We start from the raw sequence: 24936 nt of genomic DNA, 5'->3' as shown, positions 1-24936 counted from the left end.
CTTTATGGTGTGTGAAGATGGTTAGATCTTGAGGTCTCATGGGGTTCTTGGTTATCTTCATGGTGTGTGGAGATGGTTCTTCATGGTATGTGAAGATGCTTTTCTTCATAATGTGTGGAGATGGTTGCATCTTGAGGACTCACAGGGTTCTTGGTAAAGGTTTGGTTTATGCTTTCATTTGACTTGTTATCCTTGATGTTAGGATGGTTTCATTATTATGTCATGGTATACTCTTGATACGCGTTTAGAGTTTTGGCATGTTATAGTATGTTCATATGGAGCATGTTATCTCTCTGGTTGAGATGGCAAGATCATGTTGTCATGTTTATTGTTTTGAGGCCATGGTTGAAACTTTGACATTGATCTTGGTTTAGTTTCTTGGTATTGAGTACATTGATCATAAGTTGGATACTTCATGATATTGCTATGTTGCATTTGGAGTTGGCATGGATTGATTGGTTACAGGTGCTCATAGATAATTAGAGACGGTGATGATGCTGATTTCTCTTGGATTAGAGAATTATTTTTTGGGACGGTTGATGGTTTTAGCAGGAAGTCCGAGGGGCATCCACCTGATATAGACTTTAGAGGAGATTGTTCTTAGATGAGTTTTGGTTGGAGAGTTGGATATCTTGATGAGCATTCTCATTCCTCACTCTTGGTCTGCTCGGCGGTTTTCTTCTCGAGAAGCATAGCCCATTGTTTCTCTTAGGTGCATTAAGTCTATGTTTGTGTTTCATGGATATGGATTTTGAGCTACGGTACATGAGTTAGTTCTAGAGGGTTCATTTGAGAGACGGTTTAGCATTAGTTATCTCTATTTGCATATGTTATTGTGGTTAAGTTTGGGAGATGGTTTTATTGGGCATATTCCTTGGATTAAGAATGATTTATGAGTTTGATCTTCTTGTGAGAGACTTACATTCATGATTAATTATATGGTATAGTTTGGGTGTTATTGTGGCTTCTTATTGGGGTTTTATGGAGGAGATCATACTTGCACAGTTTACATCTAGAGGTGTGTGTAGAAGGAAATGATATAGGGTATGATTTGCATGGTTTCTTTTTGGTCTTGGTTATCTTCCTGGATGTTAAGTTTTTCTTACATTAGATTTGAGAGTGGTTAGAGATTGTGATAAATGGTTTGTGCTCATGTATGTCGTGAGAGATGACACGGACATTCCTTTATCTCTTTCCTCTGTTGGTTGTGGAGAAGTTGGGAGACTATTGGAGACTTATTATGAGAGTTGTTCTTGCAGGTTATTGGTTTATGTGTTGTGGATGTCCTTGAGACTACATGGATTCACTTCTTTGAGATGTTGTGAGTGGATTGGTTATAGATTTGACATTATCTTTTTACAGTGGGAGCTTCTTGGTATATATGTGGCAGGTATTGCTCTTGAGGCTTGTGATTGCAGGTTATAGATTGGATATGTTGATGTTGTGAGATTCACTTGGTATACCTTTGGAGGTATGGATAGTTGGATGGGTTTGGCACTTGTTGTGGGTGCTATTTCAACGATGAATATTTTGACAACTACGGATACATGTGATTACCTTCGAATTAGGTTTTTGTACTTGAAATTTTAGTTGGTATAGGATTCTATGATCTTCTAATGCGACAAGTTGAGTGGCTTTCTCTTTGGATGACTTCTATGTATGTCCAATGGCAGTAGCATAATAGGAGGTGGCTTCATTCATGTTTGAGATGCTAGATACTTTGATTTTGTTTCGGGTACCAGGATGGAGCACTTTATTTACTTTGACCCATGATGGTGGATGTGCGAGGAGGGATTGTTCCCTTGATCATTTATGCGGCTATAAATTGACCTTATGCAATGTATACAACAAGTGGGAGATTGTTGAGATAATGGGTGGTGCACACATTGCATAATATTGTTATATTGTATTATTTTATTTTATTATGTAATGTTGCATTTAGATGGACGTGCAACATGTAAAGATTTCCATGGGATATACTTGATGAGTTGTATTGTAACATTGAGATAGTATTTGATGTAATTATTTAATATTGTGGAAAAGAATTAAATTTCCAATATTAAATGTGGGGTCAAGGGGTTAGGTAGCACATGGTTTATGTAATACTACTTGGTGGTTTTGTAGGACTTGCTATTACATAAGTAGCCACAAAGGTAGTTGTTGAATGATGAGAGAAGATAGAAGGCAAAAAGGGAAAGAGTCGAGTGGGACAAGGCTTGACAGGTTAGCCAAAGAAGCATTTGTGAAGGTTGGAATCATGGCATGGGATGTGTGGATTCATGCTTGTTCACATAGATTGCCTGGTAGTGGCTATGGCTTTGAAGGCTTCTATGGTTGTATTGCAACGATATTTTTGCTGAATAATACATGGTGATGGATGCTTTTGGAGGCTGAGTTTTTCCCTCAATGAGGGTTTTTCAGGGTATATCTTGTGTCACAATTTTTGTGGGTATGTTGTCTATTCTCTTGCATGTGGATTTCAATTGCATATTTATTTCAGATCTATTATGGGTTATGTGAAAACAGTTATATTCTTTGTTGCAAGTTTCCTTACATTTATGACAACATATATCTCAAGATGAGATGGCAAAATATACAGTTAAAGATTTCATAATCTATGATAGAAAATTGTATAAGTGTTATATAGTTTCACTGGCAGTACAAAGACAGTTTCGGTAATGCGCAGGTTACAAAAATATTCTACATGTGTGTAGTTAAGGACAGATAGTACAAAGTGTCCTAATGACGTCACTAAGTGCGCAGTACAGTACGATCAGTATGACATCAGATATATTAGTTTTACTGGTAAAGACAATGAATATAGCAGAACAGAGCATGGCACGAAAGTGAAGATTACGGGTTAAGGAAATATTTTGGTAACAAAATAATTGCTTGACTAATTACGGACAACATTCTAGATGTTAACCCTAAGTTAGCATGAGCTAATTTTGTATTTAGTTAAATGTGTGAAAACATTTGGTTGACTGGATAGAGTTTTTGTAAAAAAGAAAGGTATAAGTAAGAAATCATAACTTGCGAAGTTGTGTGTGCTAATGCGAACTATGTATGCAATATGTGAACATATGTGATGCGAATTATGATGTAAGATTAGAGATATGCGAAGTACAATAGTCAGTAGTAAAAAGGTTATTATATCTATCTCTTTTTTACAAATGCACTACATTGTATAATTGCATGTTTGGGTAGTGGACTCTTCTGCATACATTTTGTAATACCATTTCCTAACAGAGTTGAAGCAACTCCTAACAGGGTTGAGGCTTTTAACAGGGTCTAGTCCTCTAACAAGGACCGAGACACTATATGTATTTCATAGACTCCTAACATGGTCAATATCTTTAACAAGATTCTTTTGTTTAGTAGATCATTTTGTGGGTACCATCCCCATTGGGGTTTTTCCTTGGCTAGGGTTTCCCTAGTTAACAAAATATGGTGTTATGAGTTCTCCTTGTATATGGATTTATTTACTGTTTTACTTTCATATGCATTTTATAAAGTAATTAACAATATCCAGTTGTGGGCAAAAGTTTGTAGAATACTGTTTCACCCCCTCCCTCCCCCCTCCACCCTTCTCAGTATTATCTATTTCTAACAATTGTATGTTCATCTATGTTATCGGGATTGTGTGTGCATGTGTCCAACCTAGGTTGCAAATGAAAGAGATAAGTATTATTGTGATGTTAATATGAAATTTTATACTGATGTCACAAGCATTACTTTGGTTGCAGAGGCTTTTCTATGGATACATTTGTGTACATGTTGATCACAAAGAGATAAGTATCTATATATCTAATTGATTGCTTTTAGCATTAAAATTAATTTATCAATTTTTATTGATTGTATGACGCAATGGGATTATGCAGGTTGGATCATGGTGGTTTCTCCTGTCATCCTTATGCATGATCAAAGTGATTCTTGATCGAGAGGGTCCTTATGGAATCCCTGCCATTCTTAGATATGTTAATATTTTGGTATTGATAAAGTTTGAGACTCTTGTTTAAAAAGAGTTTCAATTATGATTTGCTTTATGATAGATTTTGAGATTTTTGTTGGAAAAGAGTTTCAACTGTGATTTTATGAATTATTATTCATGTGAAATTAACAATAAGTTGTAAGGACAACTTGATAACTCTTTCACTCATGAGAGACTCATAGTGAGCATCATGTAGAGCGAGTTCATGATATCATCACGTTGAGAGAGTCCATGACTGTATCACATTGAGAGAGTGTGATAAAATGTTGTTGTAAACCTTACTAACTTGTCATGTCGAGAGATTCCATGACAACATCACGTTGTGTGAGTCCGCAATGAAAGTTGATTGTGATTTTTTTGCAGGTTTGTCATGTTGAGAGATTCCATGACAACATCAAGTTGAGTGAGTCCGTGATGAAAGTTGATTGTGATATTTTTTTACAGGTTTGTCCTATTGAGAGATTCCATGAGAACATTAGGTTGAGTGAGTCCGTGATGAAAATTGATTTTGATTTCTTTTATAGGTTTGTCATGTTGAGAGATTTCATGACAACATCACATTGAGTGAGTCTGTGAAAGCTGATTGTGCTTTTTGTAGGTTTTTCATGTTGAGTGATTCCATGATTATTAACAATGTGCTCTTAGTGTCATGTTGCGAGATTCCACCACATTGAGAGAGACTTTGATGAAAGTGGGTTGTGCTTCTTGCTAGGTTTTTCATGTTGAGTGATTCCATGGATCTATGTGATTAGATTTTATCATTGACATTTTGTTTGCAGCCTTGTGTGATTGTTCAACTAAAGATCCCTCTCTCGCTAAGAGGGAGTGTTGGAGTTTGTAGTTGCAATAGAGATCTTTATCTCCGAGCGTTAATATTGTTATGGTCACCTTCAACTGAAAAGGTCATTTATTATAACTTTAAGATTAAATATTAAGACACATGTCATGCAACATGTGTTGAGGCATGGAAATTCGAAGAGTCGTGTTTTTGAAATTCAAGAGAGCTTCGGTTGTAATGTAAAGAATCTCTCGTGTTATAGATCGCTTCAAGCGAAAGACATTGCATTCTGGAACATTTCTTTGTTTATAAAATGATATTTTGTTGTGTAGTTGAGTTCTTCCCTTCATTCTAGAAGGGTTTTCACAGGGTATGTTCTAATGTTTTTTATATTTGTTTTGGCTCTTCCTTATTGCTGTTTATCCAAATTTCTAGGGTGAAAACCAATATTTGATAGCATATTCTACATATAGGTTGGTCGGCTAAGGAATGTTGTAGTCAAATGATAACCATTGAGGCTATAACTATGCTAATCAATATTAAATTAATTATAGTGCAAGTTCCAATGTTTTCAGTATACTAGACCATGTTTCACTGTCCTCTAACACATAACAACTGATTACACCTATGATTCTATCCTTATCTCTAAACAAGTTGGTATCTCTTCTAACACACTGTAGTACAATAGCTCAAGAACCGTGGGAAAAGGTGGGATGATAGAGACATCTTTGGTCGTGGAGGGTGTCGTTGCCATGCAATTGAAGGCCTCACTAATTATTCTGATGGTCTAGCCAACCCAACTCATTAATATTGTGGTGAGCCAACCTTAAATTGCTTCATTTTTGCTCAATGTACTTGTTTCTCATGTATCTGTTTCTTTAGAGGGTGGTCAACTTTTAATTCTTGTTTTCCATCATATCGATCTATATTGCTTCATATATCATGTATGTCTTAGTCAGAAAAATTATTCAGATGTTCCCCCTACCTATTTAATTTAGGTTGCACATTTACCTAACACCTATTCCATTTACTTTTAAGTCTTGTCATGTTGGTCACTTCCCCATGCAGATTCTGCATTTATGCCTCTTTAGCCCTAGTAAATTTTATTAATTTTCAAATATGCTCTTGAAACCTTTTGGCTTTTTTCTTTTTAAAACTTTCTTCCTTACATATTTTACTCAGTCCTTTACCAATCTCCTTGTTCTCCCATATTGCCTTGTTCGTTTTGATTTGTTGGAACCAGTGTTATGGGACTCAGACTCACCTTTGACTCCGAAAGTCAAAATCCGTCTTGGATTTGGACTCGGCGAGTAGACTTGGCAAGGATTCGGCCTTTTTAATATAGGGGGTAGGGGCCCTCCCTATATAGATAGAGACAGGTACCCTGCATAGCTGCTATTCTAGTTGGGGCAACTAGTGACATCTACCATACCAGAAAACGGCCCCCCCCTTTGCCATAGAACCATAGGGCCTGCCCCTGGTCCATATATGAGCTATGGGCATTAGCCGCTAGATTCCCTATAAAATTTTGGGGTAACATTCATAATCTACCCTTAGAATAGTAGGGAACTTAAACTTATTATAGAGGGGGAGGGGGCCTATGAAAAGAATGGGCAGATCCCTAGCCTATAATTTTATGGGCCCTAAACATATCCCTAGCCTAGCCCTAGCCCTAGCCATATCATTTTTAGGGTAGGTTAGGTATGGGCTCTATCCCTACAATTTTATAGGATGGGGCATAGCTACCTAAAATTATAGGGCCCTATCCATACCTACCTAAAATGATAGGGCCCTATCCATAGCCTAGCCCTAACCCTATAATTTTAGGTTAGGTATGGGCCCTAAACATATCCCTAGCCTAGCCCTAGCCCTAGCCCTATAATTTTTAGGGTAGGTTAGGTATGGGCCCTATTATTTTATGGGGCATACCTACCTACCTAAAATGATAGGCCATACCCACCATACCATACCATACCTAACCTGACCTAAATAATTCTAGGCTAGGCTAGGGTTAGGGCCCCTAAAATGGCTAGGCCCCCCCCCTAGCCTACCATAAAATTATAGGGGCCCCCATCCCATACCATACCTAACCTAACCTAACCTAATCTAACCTAAGTAATTATAGTCTAGGCTAGGCTAGGCTAGGGATAGGCCATCCTATTATTTAGAGGCCATACCCATAAAATTTTATGCTAGGGGCTAGCTAGGGATCTAGGGCCCATAAAATTCTAGGCTAGAGGGCTAGGGGTCCCCTACCCCTAGAATTTTATGGGCCCTAGATCCCTAGCTAGCCCCTAGCATAAAATTTTATGGGTATGGGGGACCCCGACATATGGGTATGGGGTGTCCTATCATTTTATGGGGGCCCTAGCCCCTAGCTTAAAATTTTATGGCCTATAATTTTATGGGGGGGACCCCTTTTATGGCTTAGAATTTTATGGACCGCCCCTCCCCCTCCCCCTCCCCCTCACCCTCCCCCCCCTATAGATAAATTGATAAATAATAGGATGGCGTAGAATTTTATGGTGGTGGATATGGCCCTATTCTTTTCATTTAAGGCCCATCCCATAAAATGATAGGTGATAGGCCATAAAAGGGCTCGGGTCCATATAATAGTAGGGCCCATAAAATTTTAGGCTAGGGGGCTAGGGGCCTATTATTTTATTTTAAGGCCCCAAATAGATTATTGCCTATTATTGCATATTATTCTAAGGGGCGCTCCCCCCTCCCTCAAAATATTATTGATTATTGATCCATACCTAAAAATTATAGGGCTAGGGCTATAGAATGGTAGGGGCTCAACAAATAGAATAAGTCCCTTTGCCATACTATGCCTCCTACCCTGCATGTGAATGCACAGGGTGGGCGGCCCCTACTATTCTAAGGAGCCTGCTAGAATAAGCTTCTATAATAACCCTGCATCTTCACCGCAATCTACATACCCTCTCGGCTCATTAAGCCGGCCATCTATTATTATCAATTCTCATTTATGGGTTGGGGCATCAGACCGGCCTGAAATAATAAAGGTCCGCCCCTACAATAATCTGAAAGGGGGTTATTCGGATTGTTCTGATGAACACTTGATACACGGAACATCCAGACTAGGTAGTCCAAGTGCAATCTGCTTACCCATTCCATGGACCCTACTATTCGTATGGGGTTGCTGCCATTGAGTGTTCCTGTTGGGGCGGACGCCTATAGAATTTTAGGGATCCGCGCCCATTAGAATAGTAGGGCCCTTGGTAGATAGATAATCCCTCCGCCCCGTAGGGCCCTTAGTCTCCTCCTGCCAGCCCCTACTATCGCCCATAGAATAGTACAGGGCAATGATAAGATAGGCTAAAATTTTATGGGCTAAGGGGGTGGTGCGTGCAGATGCAAGGCTCCCTATTGACAATTCTATGGGTTGGTGCAAAGGTATATTATCGTAGGGGCCCAACGTCAACTATAGTTTGCTGCATCAGAAAAGCACACCCTGCTTCATGAACTGCATTGGCGGGTGGGCCTCATGTTATGTATAGAATCGAGCCTAGCACTATTATTGGACCCTAGCCCTACCCCCTCTATGGCTCCCGGGGAAGGGGCCCCTACATGTGGGTATGTATATTGCCTGTCGGTGCATGCAGAGGGTCGCTATTGGGAGGTATGTATCTTGCCTGTGCACGCACAGGGAGGGCTCTTATGGCTCCTATTTGCTAGGGGCCAAGTGAATAATAAAATAATAGGCCCTTTATAATAGTAGGGCCCCATAGAATAGTAGGGTGGGCCTGATTGATTAATAATGTTCTGATCCCAACCATGGATCACGCGTTGGGCTGATTGAAAGGCCAAGGAGTTGGTGGGAAGAGAGAATCACTCTGTTGATGAAGTGATGAAGTGAAGGAACAAAACCCACCCGAAGACTGAATTATAGATAGTTCGCTCTAATGTATAAGGCGCTCAATGTTGTATATATAGTGCGCTACATAGATGGTGCGATAGCAACGTTTGTGCTGGGCAGGCGGCTTCCCTGCATGCATGCAGGGTGGGAGGCCCTACCCTATAGTTGTTGGGCAGGAGTGAGCGACAACGAAGTGGGCTGCCCAGGTTGGGGCCCTTTTACACCACCTTGGGCCCCGCCCTCTGGAGCGAGATCGGGGAAATGCAGGCCCTACTCTATATAGGGAGGTTGCTGATTAGAAATTATTATGGGTTGCCCTAGCCCCAATCGACGTGGCAATAAGAGTTGGGGTTGGGCCGGAGGTAGGACTATTGAACCCCCTATTCATAGGAGGGATTAGCTCCAGTCAATACTAGTTAATTAGGCAGGCCATCCCTCATTGCTCCATCCTGAACCCCCAGGCAAGTTTCTCGGCCTAGCAATAATACAATAAGCTGGGGCCATCCTTTCTGGAGCCCCTGATGGAGACTACCTTACCTATAACTCAACCGGAAGGCCATAGAATTGTAGGCCCCCACCCCCCTTCCAAACCACTATAGAGTAAAGGGAAACCGGTTGTCGTCGTTACTTCCGGATGGAGGGGCACAATAGATGGCTACCGATAGGGCGGTCTTCATGCGGAATGGGCTCGAGGGAAAAATGCTCGGGGGGTGTGGTTATGCAGACATCCCAATGGAATAGTAGGGCTTGCCTTACCTTACCTTAAAATAGTAGGGGTAGGGGTAGGGGCCCCCTTCGCCTATTATTGTAGGGGTAGGGGCCCTCGATAGCCTATTATTGGGCGGGCCCCCCCGATAGCCCAAAATTGAAAACCTCATGAAATTCAAAGATTTTAAAGGATTTTAAGATTTTTTCATGCATCTTTTAGTCAATCAACATTAAATACACAATAATTGAGATAAATAGAAGCTACCTAATACACATACAATTTTACATAGATCACATAAGTATAAAAGTAGTTTTCTGAAGGAAAAAATCTGAATAACACAATATAAAGTAATAAACATAGTGTCACTACAGTGTCAAATGTCTACAATATTCATGGATTACGAAATCCATGATATCAAAAGTTCAAAACATATATCAAAATAACTAGAGTGTAGAACAATAGAAGACTAAGGCTCATAGTAGCCTATGTCCTCCTATGAGTACGCCTAAGATAAGTCATGGAAGAATGTAGAGCCATCCTCTCTCCCTCTGTCTAAGGCTGAATCTCATCCTGATCCTCACCCTCACCCACATAATCCTCATCATCTGACTCAGATCCATCACTCCTAGCCTCAGGGTCCTGCACTCTGTCTTCTCGTGCTCTAGCCTGCTTGACTACCATTGCTACTGCCTCAGCCTCCTGATCCACTTGATCAACCCACTCCACGTTTTCATCACTGAAGACATGATCAACAATCTCCGTGTTCCACTTTGCATGTGGATCAACAGTCTAATACGATTGGTGATGTATCAGTGCCAAGGATCTATCTATGGCGAAGGTGAAGGTTGTAGTGAACAAAGACAAGATCATTCAATTTTTGCATTGCCAATCTATTGCGCTTCTTCGAGTGTATATGCTCGAATAGACTCCAATTATGTTTGCATCTTGATGCACTAGATGACTGGCTCAAGATGCGAATCACAATCCTCTGTAAATTTGGCACTTTAGTGCCAAACATCTCCTACCATGCATTTGAAACAAGAAAATTTTAAATCAATTCAATAACTTTGACTTTATCAAATCAAAATGGTAATCGAGTTAGAAATTAGGATGTAGAATCATAGATTTTTTCTAGGCATCAATTCTGTCCTATTTTTCTTGCACAACTCACATGCAAATAAGTCCCCTTGAGCTTTCTTAAACAATTCAATCTCACGGGCTACAATTGTTCCAACTCTTGAATCAGGTGACATTTTCTCTACATCATAGAGGCCACTCCACACTTCATCATTAGCCTTGAAATATGGTTTGAATTGGTATGCTGGATTAAGGAAGTAGGCCGCTGCATGTAGAGGCCTGTGAAGTAGATTGTGCCAATGTCTATCAGTGACATCCCATACAGGCCCATACCTATCTCGATTCCCTGCAAAAAAAGAGCGAATAACGTTCTTCACCCTATCCATGCCCTTATAAATGTAGCCCATTGAGGGGTTCTCTCCATCAACAGGAGAACAAGCAGCTTTGTGAACTACTTTCTTTATGAAAGTTGAAAGAGAAACAATCAACTTTAAGTTTTTCTTTAAAAAAGAACAATAGTTTATAACATAATTTCATAAACAAAAAAGTTGAAATGAGGACAAGAAGGAAAAATACCTTCACAATCTCAGCAATCGGTGTTCAAAAGGAAGCCTCATAAAAAATGCAATCAATTGTATCAGTCCCTACAATGGTTTTTTGCATATGATGATGCAATCCACTCCTCACTTACAAACATGTGTCTCAAACCTCCTTTTGAATCAAGCAAGGATTGCAATGTGAGAAAATTGGTTGCAAATCTAGTGACCCCTAGATGAGACAACTCCTTTTGTTTTGTGTATTTCCTCACGAGGTTGAGGACCCATGTATGATTATATATCAATTTGCATACACTCCTTCCTCTCTATAATTGTTTTTATCCAAAGGAGATTAGGAAGATCCTCTAACATGAGGTCAATGTAGTGAGCAACACAAGGAGTCCAAAATAAGTGAGGGTGTCTCTCCATAAGAAACTTTCCTGCAGCAACATAATTTGTAACTATTTGCACCACATTCTCCTCACCCACATCCTTTATCACTGCATTCATTACCTCACAAAGATATTCAACATTCTTTGTTTTTCTTGAGGCATTAATTGATTTCAAAAAACCGTGGCACCTGAAGAAAAAGAAACAAATTGGTATGATGATCAATGATCAATCATAAATTCATAAATTATAAACTTAATCAAGATTCTAAATTTTTAAGTACAAGTTCTACTTCTAAATTTTTAATGTCTACAATTACCTAATGAGGAGACAAGAAAGTTTAGGAGTGTTGTACTCCTATCAATCCAACCATCAGTCATGATGGTGCAACCCTTAGTCTTCCACACCTCACACTGCTGCTTGATTGCACCTTCTACATCAGCCACCCTTTGGGTCAAAATAGGGCCTCCCAACTCGTCAGACTAGGGGTTTTGAACCCCAAACTCCAAATAGTAACAACATCGATTGCAATTTGCCAATAAGGGGACCTAAAACAAATTAAATAAAATTTAAACAATAAGTATATTATATTATTACTATTAAATTTGAAAAAAAATTAAAATAAACAAAGTAAGCATATTATTGTCTCTTGAAACTTGAAAGCAACATATGTAAGACATAAATTAAATAAATGAGTACCTTGCTGCATTGAATGAAATGTTGTTGTAGATGAAGAAGTCTTCAAGTGCCAATTTTGCTTTATCATGCTTCTCCTTGTTCCATCCTATGCTCTCAAATGATGGTTGTGCACCTACAACTGTGCATGGAACAAAGATGGAATCAAGTGTCGATCTTTGCTTACGAATGCGAGGCTCAATGGTCACACTTGTAGAAGCAGTAGCAGTAGCAGTAGTAGGTGGAGTAGGGGATAATGGAGAGCGAAAACTTGAAGATCCCTCTTAAGCTAGTTGTGCTATTTCTTCTTGTTGCTTCTTTTTCAATTCCTTTTTCTCCATTTTTTCCTCTAGAAGAGCTTGCATGTCTCACATAATGGGTACTTCTTTGCATTTTTTAGCATCATGCTTAGGTATTTATGCCTCCCCCATTATATATTACATTGCAATGCCAACATGTAACAACTTGGGAAGTCCGTACGGTAGCTTGGGAATGTTCGTACGGTAGCTTGGGAATGTCCATACGGTGAGGGGACTATTCTGCACGGTGGTTTATGGGAGCTGTACGATGATGTTGTCACACTCCATACAATGCAAGTTGATGGATTCGTATGGTTGCAACCAGAGGGATCCATACAATTGAAAGAAGATGGATCCGTATGGTGTATGGGCGAAGGGTGATGGAATGTAATCACTTTGCCAAAATATTTCCACGCATCCATGCAAGAAAGACAAATCGCTACTAATAACAATTATATTGCAGGTGATAAATAGCACTTTAGATTTACCAGATACAAATGATAGATAAAATGCTGCTCTGATTTGCCAGATCTGAGCCAAACCATACAAACGGAATAGGGTGAGGGTTGAATCCCATCGAAATTGTGAGAACCAAATAGGGAGGATCTTTCACTTCCGAAATGGTGAACAATACTGAACTCCAACAAGAATTTGCAATACAAAGAAATATAATTCAGATCACATACCAACTACTACCTACATGCCGTGCTTAAATATCCGTTGGGGAAACCTTCCAAGGGTTTACAAAGATAGCCGACGACCACACATACCTATAGAAACAATTAAATAAAATGGGACTGAGATATACTAAATCAATTGGAACCACAAATACATATATTATTAACTTGGGCCCCATATTAACTAATTAAAGTAACTAATTAAATGTCCTTTTGTTATATTATTTGAATTCTAGGACCAATTAATTAATTAATTATATTAAATTATTACATTAAAATTTGGGGACATGACACTAATTTCCCTCTCAAATTCCCAATACTCTTCTCTAACTCTTTCCTCTCTATCACAAGCATTAGCAAAGGGTGGAATGACCTTTTTAGGTCAAATTGAATGTTATATAAAACAAAAAAAAGTAACTCAACCTTTAATTTAATTCCTTTTTGGCTCCTTTTTGCTGCACCCGCTAGCGAGAGTCCTGAGCTCGAGACTCGACGAGTCTGGCGTGTCTCTGGACTTGGCAAGTCCATGTGGACTCTGCCAGGACTCGACCGAGTCCAGATCCAGAGGCCATTTGCCTCGGAAATCTGGACTTCGCCTCAGACTCGCAGAGTTTCGTAACTATGGTTGGAACCAAAATTATGATCAACCATATGTAGCTCTTTAAAGTTTGAACACATTGCACAAGGAGGCATAAAAAGTTGTATATGACATTGGTAGAAGTTGTTGAATTTGGGTGTGCTTATTTTATCACTCCTGATCGATAAATTTTGGTGAATTTTTAGTTGTGATGGTCTCTCATATAGGTATGTATTTGTGTCACCTCATCCATAATTTGAGTCGCTTGCCTTTGCTAGCTTCCTCAATTCAAGTTTTTAATTGGTTTAACAATGACTGGAAAATTGATCAATTAAGTTAGCCAAGTTGGCTATATTGGTCTCTTGCTATTTTCTTGGAAGCTAAGTTACCTAACCTATCATGTCAAAAACAACTTGAAGGCCTCTAGGAAAATGACACATGGACCAATTTGTAGGCGCTAGCTATTTGAAAAATCAGAGGAAGATGGATTGAAGAACTTGATTGCGTAGAGTAGCTGTACTTAACGATTGAAACTATGGTAGTGATAGGTTTGACCTAGTCAAACATGTCTTACATCTTTGAGAGTGTACTCATAACATGTGCTGACTAGGTTAGTGTTGGTCCACTAGTAGGTCAGTATACTGAGAGGGGAGGGGGTGAATCGGAATACTCTAGGTAATTTCAAATTTTTACTTTTATCTAATTATACACCAGCCTACAGGTTAGTGCTGGTTATTTCTTCTAGGACGTAAACCCTTGAAGAAGCATTTGAAAGTTGGATGCAAACCTAGCCTTCTTACAGGTTTCATCTACATTGCCAATCTGACTGTTATTTCTGTTTTTAAGATTGGATTACTTGAATTGTTGCACATTATTGTATTCCTGTTGTATAATACAGTAACACATTTTGGGTTATTTGTGTTAATCCCTAGTTTATATATGTACTTTCTGGATATTGGTGAAATAATAAGTTTTCTAAGTTTCCTTGTATGCAAATCTGCGGGTTACAAGTCGGATTAAAGTTCTGGAATTTATATTGAATATTGGTTTTCTGTTCGAATTTAAATCTGCAGTTTTTATCACGGGTTTTTGGTCAAATATCCGGAAGGGGATATTACAAAACTAGTGGTAGAAATAAGGTTTAGTGATATGTTTGTGTTTGCTTATACATGATAGATTCTGGTTCACTTGTTGAATTCAATCTTGATAAATATGATACGCTCTTAAATAAGGTTAATAATTTAAACTTCAGAATGTGGAAACATAATTGCTCCTTGTGTAAACCAGACCAAGTTTATGTAAATAGTAAATAGTGACATCTTGATTCAGTGTACAAACATTATTTATTGCATCTACGAAGAAGGTAAAAAAGTGTATGTTTTTGGGAGTTTTGTTGTTTGTTTGTTTGACATGTTAGGCAATGTTTTTGAGAATTTTACTTCCAAGGATTGAGCATAGGAAACAATGCAAGTTGGTTTTCCTACTTATTAAAGCATTAGAACATATTTGCAATTCATAAAAGTGATTATAAATGACATGATTTTTCTTCCTTTCTTGACAGGTAAAGTATTTGCAAGAATTTGGCCTTAGCAATACAGATCTGGGAAGATTAATAGCAATACGGCCTCGTCTGCTTGCCTGTAATATTGAGGAAGGATGGAAACCTCTTGTCAAATATTTGTTCTATCTTGGTGTTCAGCGATCTGGAATGAGGAGATTACTTATAAAAGAACCCTCCATTTTCTGTCTTAATCTCACTGAAAATATTGCTCCCAAGGTAACACTTTTGAGTTTATCCGGGTTTAGCATTTTTTGGACTTTGTGCTATTGGTGTCATGCATTCCTAATAAATAGTTCTAGTTGCAGTTTTGGGACTGAAATGCAATTCATATTTTTTGAATGGAATTTTATGTTAACAGTCACACAAGAAATGCTAGTGTTTACTGTTCAATTTCTCTGGAATCTGAACGCTCATATGTTTTATACATATAGGCACAAAAGATTTTGGATATATGAGTGCAACTAAATAGGAATATACAGTGAAGGATTGAATTTAACAATTTTGGTTATCTTATTATTTTTGAAGGTACGATTTTTGCATGCAATTGGAGTTAATGATGAAGCTATTGGGGAAGTTCTGGTTAAATTTCCAAAACTATTAACATACAGTCTCTATAAGAAAACTCGACCTGTGGTTAGTGCTAATCTTCCTTTCTTGTTTCTGTTGAGAAATCTTTGTATCATTGGTTTGAAAGTGTGGATTATTTTCATGATTAAATTTTAAATGCATTAACTTTATACCAGGCTTGATAGTAGATTCCTCCTATTTAGGTCCTCAGACGTTGCATTGTTGATACTCTTATTTCTGTGTTTGAGGCTTCTGGATAAACTGTGCATATCTTTTTGAATCATCATTTTTGATCATACTTAATGATCCATCATCAGGATGGTAAGTAATAGAAGAGAATCAAGATGATTCTCTTCTCTTGCTTACTATACGGAACATGGATTATGGAGTGTAATCCAAAACATTGATTCAAAGAGACATACATAGTTTATCCAGAAGCCTCAAGCACATCATTATGCACTGTGGAAAGTTAATGTCTTGATTTTTATTTCTACTAATGTGTCAGTCAACATAAAAGTGTGTTTCAGATATTTCTATTGTATAGCAGATGTGATTTGATGTGTCATTATTAATTTGTTGCCATCTGAAATTGCATACTTCTTGGGATTACATTGTTAGTTGTTAGACATCCGCCAGCTTTGTTTTCGACCATGCTGGCTTTATCATCATGATAGGAATTCTGTATTTTTAGGTAAAATGTTCACTAACAGGATTATTCAGGTTAAAACCTCAGATCTATAGGAGTCTTTGCGCTTTAATGAACAACTTAATTTTGGTGGAAGCCAGCTCTTTAGCAATATAATTTGGAAAGTAGCACTCGTATGGCTATGGATAGTAGAACCATGCATCAACTAATGAGGAGGCACATACATAATGTGGCAAAACATTTTTCTCCTGTTGCACTGCAGTAGCATCCAAGTTAGGATTCCTCAAGCTCTACATTCCACAACTTCATTACCCCTTACTTATAGTCAGTTTTCTTGTGTGAATGAAGGCATAAGTTGAAAAAGTACTTTGCCTTTTCTGATGCCAATTGGTTGTGCTTATTGAGTGGATGGATTATGTACCCCAAGTTCACTTGGATGAAGATGAAACGGCAACCTATTGAGGTGAAGTAGAATTCTTAGATATAGTAAATTATGAATCTAATTTCAAACTAAAATAAAATTATTTCAAAAAAGAAAAATCCAAAATTAGAGAATATTGGTTAAAATACTTACTTTCAATCAAATTTTGATTTTAAGAGGTTATAGATTGTTTAATGTTTGGCCATGAAGATACCACTAAGAGAGCATCTTTCATGTACTTCTTAGAAAGAGTGGAAGGAATCTACGGAGGCTACAAAAATCAGTGAACTCACAATGACCACATGTTTTTCTCTCATGCTATGGCATGCATGGGAACATGTGGTTAGCATAATCTTTGAAGCTACTTTGAAGCTACATGATCATTTATATAGCTTTAAATAGGCAGTTAGGCTGGCTTGGTTGTCATCCATGGCATAAGTGTGGCATCTATAGTAGATAGTGTTTAGTTTATTATCATCACATCTTGGATTTTTTTTCTTATTGGAGACTTTTGGAGGATCACCCTCTCTTAGAGATAGTAAATTATTGAATATCTGAAGCTTATTTCTTTTTATATTCCTTTTTGTCCAAGTAATTTCATTATAAGTGCTATTAGAGCATGATCTTAGAATCTAGAAGGCAAGAAACAAAGCCAGTCTTTCTTTCTTTGGTTTTATATAGGACATTTTTCACTCAATTTTGTGATTGCTTTCTTGAAATATGAAGGTTTGACCACAAACAAATTGAGGCAACTACAACCTAGATTTGAGGTCATCTGAAACTGTTTGGAAGTAGTTATTGCAAAATCAGGGTTTTGACCAAATTTACACCCATCACTACCAAACAACACTTTTTCCTTGATATGTTTTAAATCAAGTGACTTCTTTACCCAAGTAAGTAACAGTAACAATCTCACATTTGTTCTTTGACTAAGCTTTTGTCAAAAACATTTTTTCTTTTTGACTAAATTATTATCAAAAATATTAATTTAACATCATAGTGGGGCCAGAAACTAGAGACAAAGGCAAGAATTCCAACTCAGGAAATATCTCAACAAAGAGGATATGGATTCGGACATGGGACAAGTTGGGGGTGCTACTATGATTTTGCCTTCATTAGATGAGAAATTGCAATATTTGGAAGGGAGTATGCACATTTAGTTTCAAATAAAAGGAGAATTGCACTCTTTGAAAGGAGTATGCACAAGATGGAAGGATAAATGGTCCGAGTCAATGCATTATTACCTTAGAAATTCTATCATTAAGATATCATTCTCACAATTAGTTTCTCAACCCTGTTAGGGTAGATCATCAAGACAACCTAGTTATCACAGGATTGTAGTGCAGCTTCAACCCTATGGTTGGAATTCATTTGAACCTTAAAAGTTGTTGGTAAAAGTGGAAATGATGAAATTTGATGAACAAGATCTGCTCTCTAAGATTAACCAAAAGAAGATTGTCTCCGATGTACATCTGATTCCATGTGGACAGGTCACAATGACTTCCTTATATCTAGAACTTCAGCAATTCATTTAATAGGATGAATATGTCTTCAAAGGAAGTAAAAGGCTCTTAGTGTCACTCGGTCAGACTTTTTGAAGAAATTGCAAATGTACTATGACAACAGTTGATAGGGCATTACTTTAGCTAATAGGAAAGGTTATGACAAACAAGTTTGGTCAAAGATTATATTCATAAACAATAGAACCTGTTTTTGCAAGTGAGACAATTCCAAATGATTTGTTGAATGACCTATTTCTTGACGGGTTTAGGAATGATATTCGACATGAAGTACACAGGTTTAATCTGCTATTTTATCCATTTGTATTATATGGCACACAAGGTAGAGCTTGTGTAGTAAGAGAGGGAAATTCACTAGTACCAAATATGGAAGGACCCTTGTATTTTCATTTCCTTTATCTACTAGGTTGACTGAAGAGGAGAGTAAAGTGGAATGTTTTGTTGTTGTTGAAGCTTCAGTCAGATTGAATTGATCTAGAGACAATCCCTCTATGGTTATTAGTTAAACAATATTGCATTTGATTAAGCGTCTCGTCAATTTTATATATATATATATATATAGTGTAACATGGGGACTCGCACCCCCTCCCAAACCTTGAAGTACCCATCCCTGAGGTGTCCCCACACCAGGTACCCAAGTACTCAAGTACCCCCACCTCTACCATTCTACAACCATACCACTAGTGGAATGGGTTCTTGAATTTTTATTTTAATTTTATTTTTGAACATTATTATTGGGTATGTAATATGTTACTATGTTGAATGTTCAATGGTTCTAGTTCATGTTGCATTTTTGCTATATTTGAGTATTTTAATTTGGTATGCTCTACTGAAACATCATTTCATAACTAGCATTTCAAGTTCTATCCGCATACTATACAACACCCCTCCCTACCTTTTCCACCAGTTGCAGCTGTCCCGTGGCTGTCCCGAAAATGAGGCCCATTTACCCCAGTTCTTGGCCATGGCGGACAATGAAGATCTTAATATCTCCATGCTTCATGCTTTGAGTCTCATTAATATCCATGGTGTTAACCCCATGAGCTAACACAAGACTATCCACAAGTATGATTCATAAATATAAATAAATACATAAACATAATTAAACGAATATAATCCATAAACATACCTTTCTTACCTTCTTTTCCAAGAGTCACAACCTTTCATAATACAAATCCTTTAAAAAGTCACAACACTTCATAGTTATAATGCTTTCGAAAAGTCACAACACTTCATAACTAAAATCCTTTGGAAAAATCCCAATACTTTATAATCACAATATTTTTTAAGATTCACAACTATTCATAATTATGACCCTTTTGAAGGTTCACATCCTTTCAATATCATTCATACCTTTTCAAAAAGTCACTTCCTTATTTTCTTCATGATATTACTTTCTTCTTCCATTTTTCCTTTTTGAACTCCTCTCTTCTCCTCTTCCTTTTTTCCCCTATAAAATAAACTCTCCTCCCTTTTATATCTTAATTTTAAGAATTCATGTCTATTTGTTAAATCTTTCTTGACTTTTCATTAGATTTAGTTAATTTATATTATTCTATGTTATATTATTTATTTACTTATTTATGTTTATTATTATTTACTATGAAATTCTATTTAGAAAGTTAACATACTTTTTACAATATTGTCTCTTGTATTTAATTTAATTTCGTTATTTATTTTTTGAAAATTTATTATGATTTAATTATATAAAATATCATACTAAATATTATTTCATTAATAATATAGATTAAATAATTATTATTTCCTAGTTTTATAAATATAACTTTACTATCATTATTTATTTAATAACATTTTATTAACTAATTATTATTAAATTTTATCTTAAAATGGGGATATGACAAGTGCAAGCCCAACATCGCCCAACATGGTTGAAATGGAAGTGTCAACGCCTGGGTTGTGTTGTGCAATCTCATTCCGTATCTCTTCAAGTATCCTCAATCTAATGGTCAAGGCGACATACCAAGACTTCATCGTACTCAATCCTCCTTCATCTACCAACTTGGTTCTCTCCAAATATCTCTTCGGTAGCCCAATAACTGCCCGTAGCTTGGGAATGGCTAAGTCCTTGATTGGAAGGAAATCCTTCCACTCCCCTTCAAATGTTCTAAATTTGTCTCTAATAGCCACTAATGACCTGAATGTCGAGATAAAGGAAGGCAAGAAATTTCATCCATCTTGAATTATATCACTGATTCAATCTTTGATTTCGTGCAATTGAGCCGATATCTCTTCTATGTTACTCCCACTATTTTGTGGAAGGGCTACCTGATGCAACTGTTGGATAGGTTGACAATCTCTCCAATACTTGGTTTTGGCCTTCGACTTTACAATCCTCTCGTTTGCCTTCCTCAACCTTACTCTAATTGAAACCATGCCTTCTTGGATCCCCTCACACTCCATGTCATTCCCGATTCTTCTCAAGTTATGCTCTACTATCTCATACTCCTGGGTTACAATTTCATCCATTGCCTTGCTAACCTCTGGCATAGCAATTTGAACATTTCGGTGACTATCATCATCGCTCCTGATTACCTTTGCCACTGTTTTTTCAATTTGTTTCTGTTTTTGACTATCTTCCTTTTCCACTAACCCTTGAATATATTCAACTATTCAGACAGTCACCACCTCGCCTCTTGGCATAAGCATTTTCCTTAACCATAGTGGTGCAGTGCATCTCCGCAAATCTGGATTCAGTTCGACTAGCAAAGCATCACCAATAGTCTCAGGCGCCTGGCTTACTTCCTTAATATCGATTGGCCTATCCTTTTCTTCACTAGTGACTATCATACCATCTCCATGTTGGTTCTCCGAGAGAGGAGAGTATTCGGTACTATCACTGTAACCACTTGATTCCGAATTAGAGCTCACCTCTACTGAGACCCTTTGTCCACTTGTATTAACTCCTTGGCTTCTAGCCTCAATTATGCTCTTCCTTGAAGGTGCTGCATTTTGTCTCTTTGTTGGAGGCTCCTGATGTTCTTTACTTTTCTCAACTTCCAAATTTCTGTTCTTGCCCTTAACTGCTCTTTGTTGCTGGCTACTGTCCCCACCTTTCTGTCCGATTGACTCCGTTGGACCTTTTTTCGATTTCATCATCTCATAAGTAAGGCGTACCTTCCGATTTTGTAATTGCCTTAACTTCTCATTGTACCATGACTCAATGTGTAGACCAATTGTCCTTGTAACTGTCTCTAAGGAGGATCCTAATGATCATCCCAATTCACTGGACCCAATTATGTTCTATCCACTTTATCATAATCTTCCCTTTGCACACTTTCATCATCTTCTAGCTGATCGGGAATATCAAGGCCTCTCGATTTGATTGCCTTCATCATGCCCATTGACACTCTTGAGAAAGCTAGCTTCCTCACATAAAAGTCATCCTATGCATTGGCTCAAAAATCTTCTATCGTAAAAATATGTTTGAATGTGTTTTCGTGAGATGCCTTGATAAGACCATTATGATCGAATCCCTGTCTTGCTCTATACCATCCTGGATGATATTGCTCTAACTCCTCAACAGCTGCAAAGGTGAAAGGATTGGGGCAAGTATCATTGCCTATTCCAAATGAGAAGGTAATCACTGTCTCACCTTTAAGTTTCATCATCTTCTCATAATGCTCAAGTTGCCTGGCCAACTCCATCAAAATTATTTTGTCGGGTGGGTACCGTGGAAGTCTCTTGGGACAAACTGTACTTCCTGCTACTCTGATATATGTGAATTGCAAAAATTGGATGAACCAACTTCCATACTTCTTAACTTTTTCTTCCGCTTCCGATGAGAGCCTCCTAACAGGTGTCCCTTGTAATATCCTTACTGTCTTCATAGAAAAGGTGTTATAAAACACCTTATAATCTTTGGTGCTATGCAAATGAAGTTGTGGATGACACTCATGCACCAAACATTTCCTAGGTCCATTGGCAATCACTCCTAAGGCCTTAAGTCCACGATTTTCATGCAGTCTCACAATCATATAGAAAAGGTAGGACCCCATGTAGAATTGCTTTTGAATTTGTATTGTCCTTAGTTGCAACTCTAAATTTTCACTTATAATTCTAGCCCAATCAAATTTTCTCTTTCCATTTTCAATTTCATCAATAAAATAGTACATCCAGTTCTCGAATTGCATATTTTGAGCCATGGCCATGATTCAGTTGAGAAGCACAATAAGGTCGCCATACTGTGATTTGAATTCTGATTTGGCGAGCTTTGACAACTTGGTAACTCCCTTCTTGCCTTCGTGTAACCAATTCTACTTTAGATGAATGAAGTAGGCCTCCTAATTATCCTAAAAGAATCTTGTTGCTTGATCCATGCTTACCACTGTCATGCCGTTATGCTGGGGAATATTGAATACTTCTTTGACCACTTGTCCATTGATGTTAGCCAACACTCTCTTTCCTTCATAAAAATGATGGACTTGGTCATAATATCAAACCGGGATGCACACTCCATTACTAATTCCGGACAAGGCAAGGTAGGAGGGAAAGTTGTTACATGTACAATTCCGCTCCTATAGATCTTCTTCACCATGGGGGGATTGTCCTTACTCCAATCTATCCCTCAATTGTACCATGTTTATTGTGCTGATATTGGTGTCACTTATTCGCCTCACTTTCGAGAAGGAGGTGGTCTTAGGCATCATGTCTTCCTTGTCTTTTTTGGAATTCGTTCCCTTTGGGTTCTTGCTTGTACTAACATCCACCATCCTAAACACTTATTTCTGCCCCTTCGTTCTAAATGATACGGACTACACTTATAAATCTTCCAACTTCTTTCTATCAATGCAATTTAGTTTATTTTTGCCTCTCCAAATCCTATCTCTACACTTATCAATCTCCGAATTTCAATCCTAGGGGTGGCACTACCACTTATTTCTGCCTCTTCGTTACCTTAGGATGAACTGCACTTATATTTCCCAACTTCAATTCTAGGGTGGTCTAGCTTATTTCTGCCTCTTTAAGTGTCCTATCATGAAATCTACTCTTATATCTCCCAACTTCAACCTATCAATGGAGATGATGAAGTGGTGGATGAATAGTGCAAGAAGAAGATGAGGGAGACAAACCAAGCAAGAACAAGGAATAAAATCTGCCTTTAAAACCAATCTTCACTTCTAAAACTGAATGAGAATCTTACCTTAAATTTGCCTTCTACCACAATCGGGCCTCTTCAAGTTCAGATCTGATCTCAGAAAATTCAGTCCTCCTTGCAAATAATGAATCTCTAGCAAAAATCGGAATTCACCAACTTTGTCTCTTGAAAATTCTCCAATATGCAAAATTAGATCTCATGCAAATTCTGCCCCCTTGTGAAATTCGCCCAGCTCTACAAAAATCAGACTTTCTAAGACAACCTTGCTGCCCTTTAACCAATTTCAGACCTTCAAAATTGCCCAATTAGGGCAAAAAAAATCATTGCCCTAGGAAGAAATCGCAATCCCCCCAAGCAAAAAAATTGCCAACCTCCAAGATTCTGCCCTCAAAATTGCACCCCTGCTGCAAATTCGGGTCTACACTTTAAAACTCTGCCATACTGCAAATTTCGGCCAACTAGTGCAGAAAATTATCCCCTAAAATTCAGAATTGTTGCCTCCAAAATTCGCCCAGCTAGGGCAGAAAATTGTTCCTCTAAATTAGACCTGTTGCATCCAAAATTTGCATAGCTAGGGCAGAAAAGAAATATGCTCCTCACAAAAAAAATGCCCCTCAAATGTAGAAAGTCATTGCCCACAAGGAGGAAAATTGCTGCCAAATATCGGAAAATCAGACCTCACAATCACTCATGCTCCCCTTCCAAACAAATTTGCCGCTCCACAGAATGGAAGAAGTTGGAATGGGAAATGAAGAGGAGGAGCCTCTTCTTAAACCAAACTTTTCCCTCCTTGAATAGGGCCTACCTGCATTGGAGGGAAATGAAATTAAATAAGGTATTAGCCAAATCCGAAATTACCATAAGACCTAAAATTGATATTTAAAAAAAAAAGTCATGTAGGCCTCTAATATAGTTTTAAACCTTATCCATTGTGGACCCAATAATTTACCTTGAATTTCACACCTCTTAGGCCTTAAAATACATTGAATTTAATACACAAAGGGGCCAAATTAAATTTTCAAATTACAAACACTCTACCCAAAAATATGATTTTAATTTCAATTTCACTCCCTTTTAAAATTTCGAAATCCCCCTCTAAGCAATTTAATATCAACTTAATCAAATTTTGAACTTCAATCCAATTTCAATTTTTTGCTATACAATTTCAATTTACAATTGAAGTAAATCCTTATTTGGCAATTCAATTTCACTCAAAATTCAATTTCACCATCAAAGTTTTTTTAGATTTCCAAAACAACGAAGTCCACAAATTCATTTTGGAAATGCTCAAGCTTATACAATTATATCAAATTTTCAAAAAACCATCTAAAGTCCAAAATTTGAAAATTTGTCTTGTTGGATATTATTTTAACCATCATAAAAATGTTGTTGAATTCTGTTTGGCCTGAGGACAAAATTACATGTTCCAGAAAATCAAGTTTAGCACTAGGTGAATATAAACCGAATCTCTCCTAGAGACTAAGATGTCCAAGGTGTAAGATTACCAGTTCGAAAC

The 24936-nt window shown here is 37.6% G+C and overlaps 1 protein-coding gene across 1 annotated transcript in view; it reads left to right on the top strand.

Moving 5' to 3' along the window:
- LOC149572030 (transcription termination factor MTERF2, chloroplastic-like) overlaps nucleotides 1–24936 on the top strand; it is a 117901-nt gene that overhangs the window by 50268 nt on the left and 42697 nt on the right. The window contains exons 3-4 of the mRNA XM_089813372.1: nucleotides 15151–15366; nucleotides 15676–15783. Coding sequence (XP_089669498.1) covers nucleotides 15151–15366; nucleotides 15676–15783 — 324 coding nt within the window. The remainder of the gene's footprint in view (nucleotides 1–15150; nucleotides 15367–15675; nucleotides 15784–24936) is intronic.

The sequence above is a fragment of the Cupressus sempervirens genome, chromosome 2, assembly GCF_028749045.1.
Source record: "Cupressus sempervirens isolate cs-2001-9-10 chromosome 2, ASM2874904v1, whole genome shotgun sequence".
NCBI lineage: Eukaryota > Viridiplantae > Streptophyta > Pinopsida > Cupressales > Cupressaceae > Cupressus > Cupressus sempervirens.
Note: the sequence above shows the minus strand (reverse complement) of the source record. Positions and strands in the feature narration are given on the sequence as shown.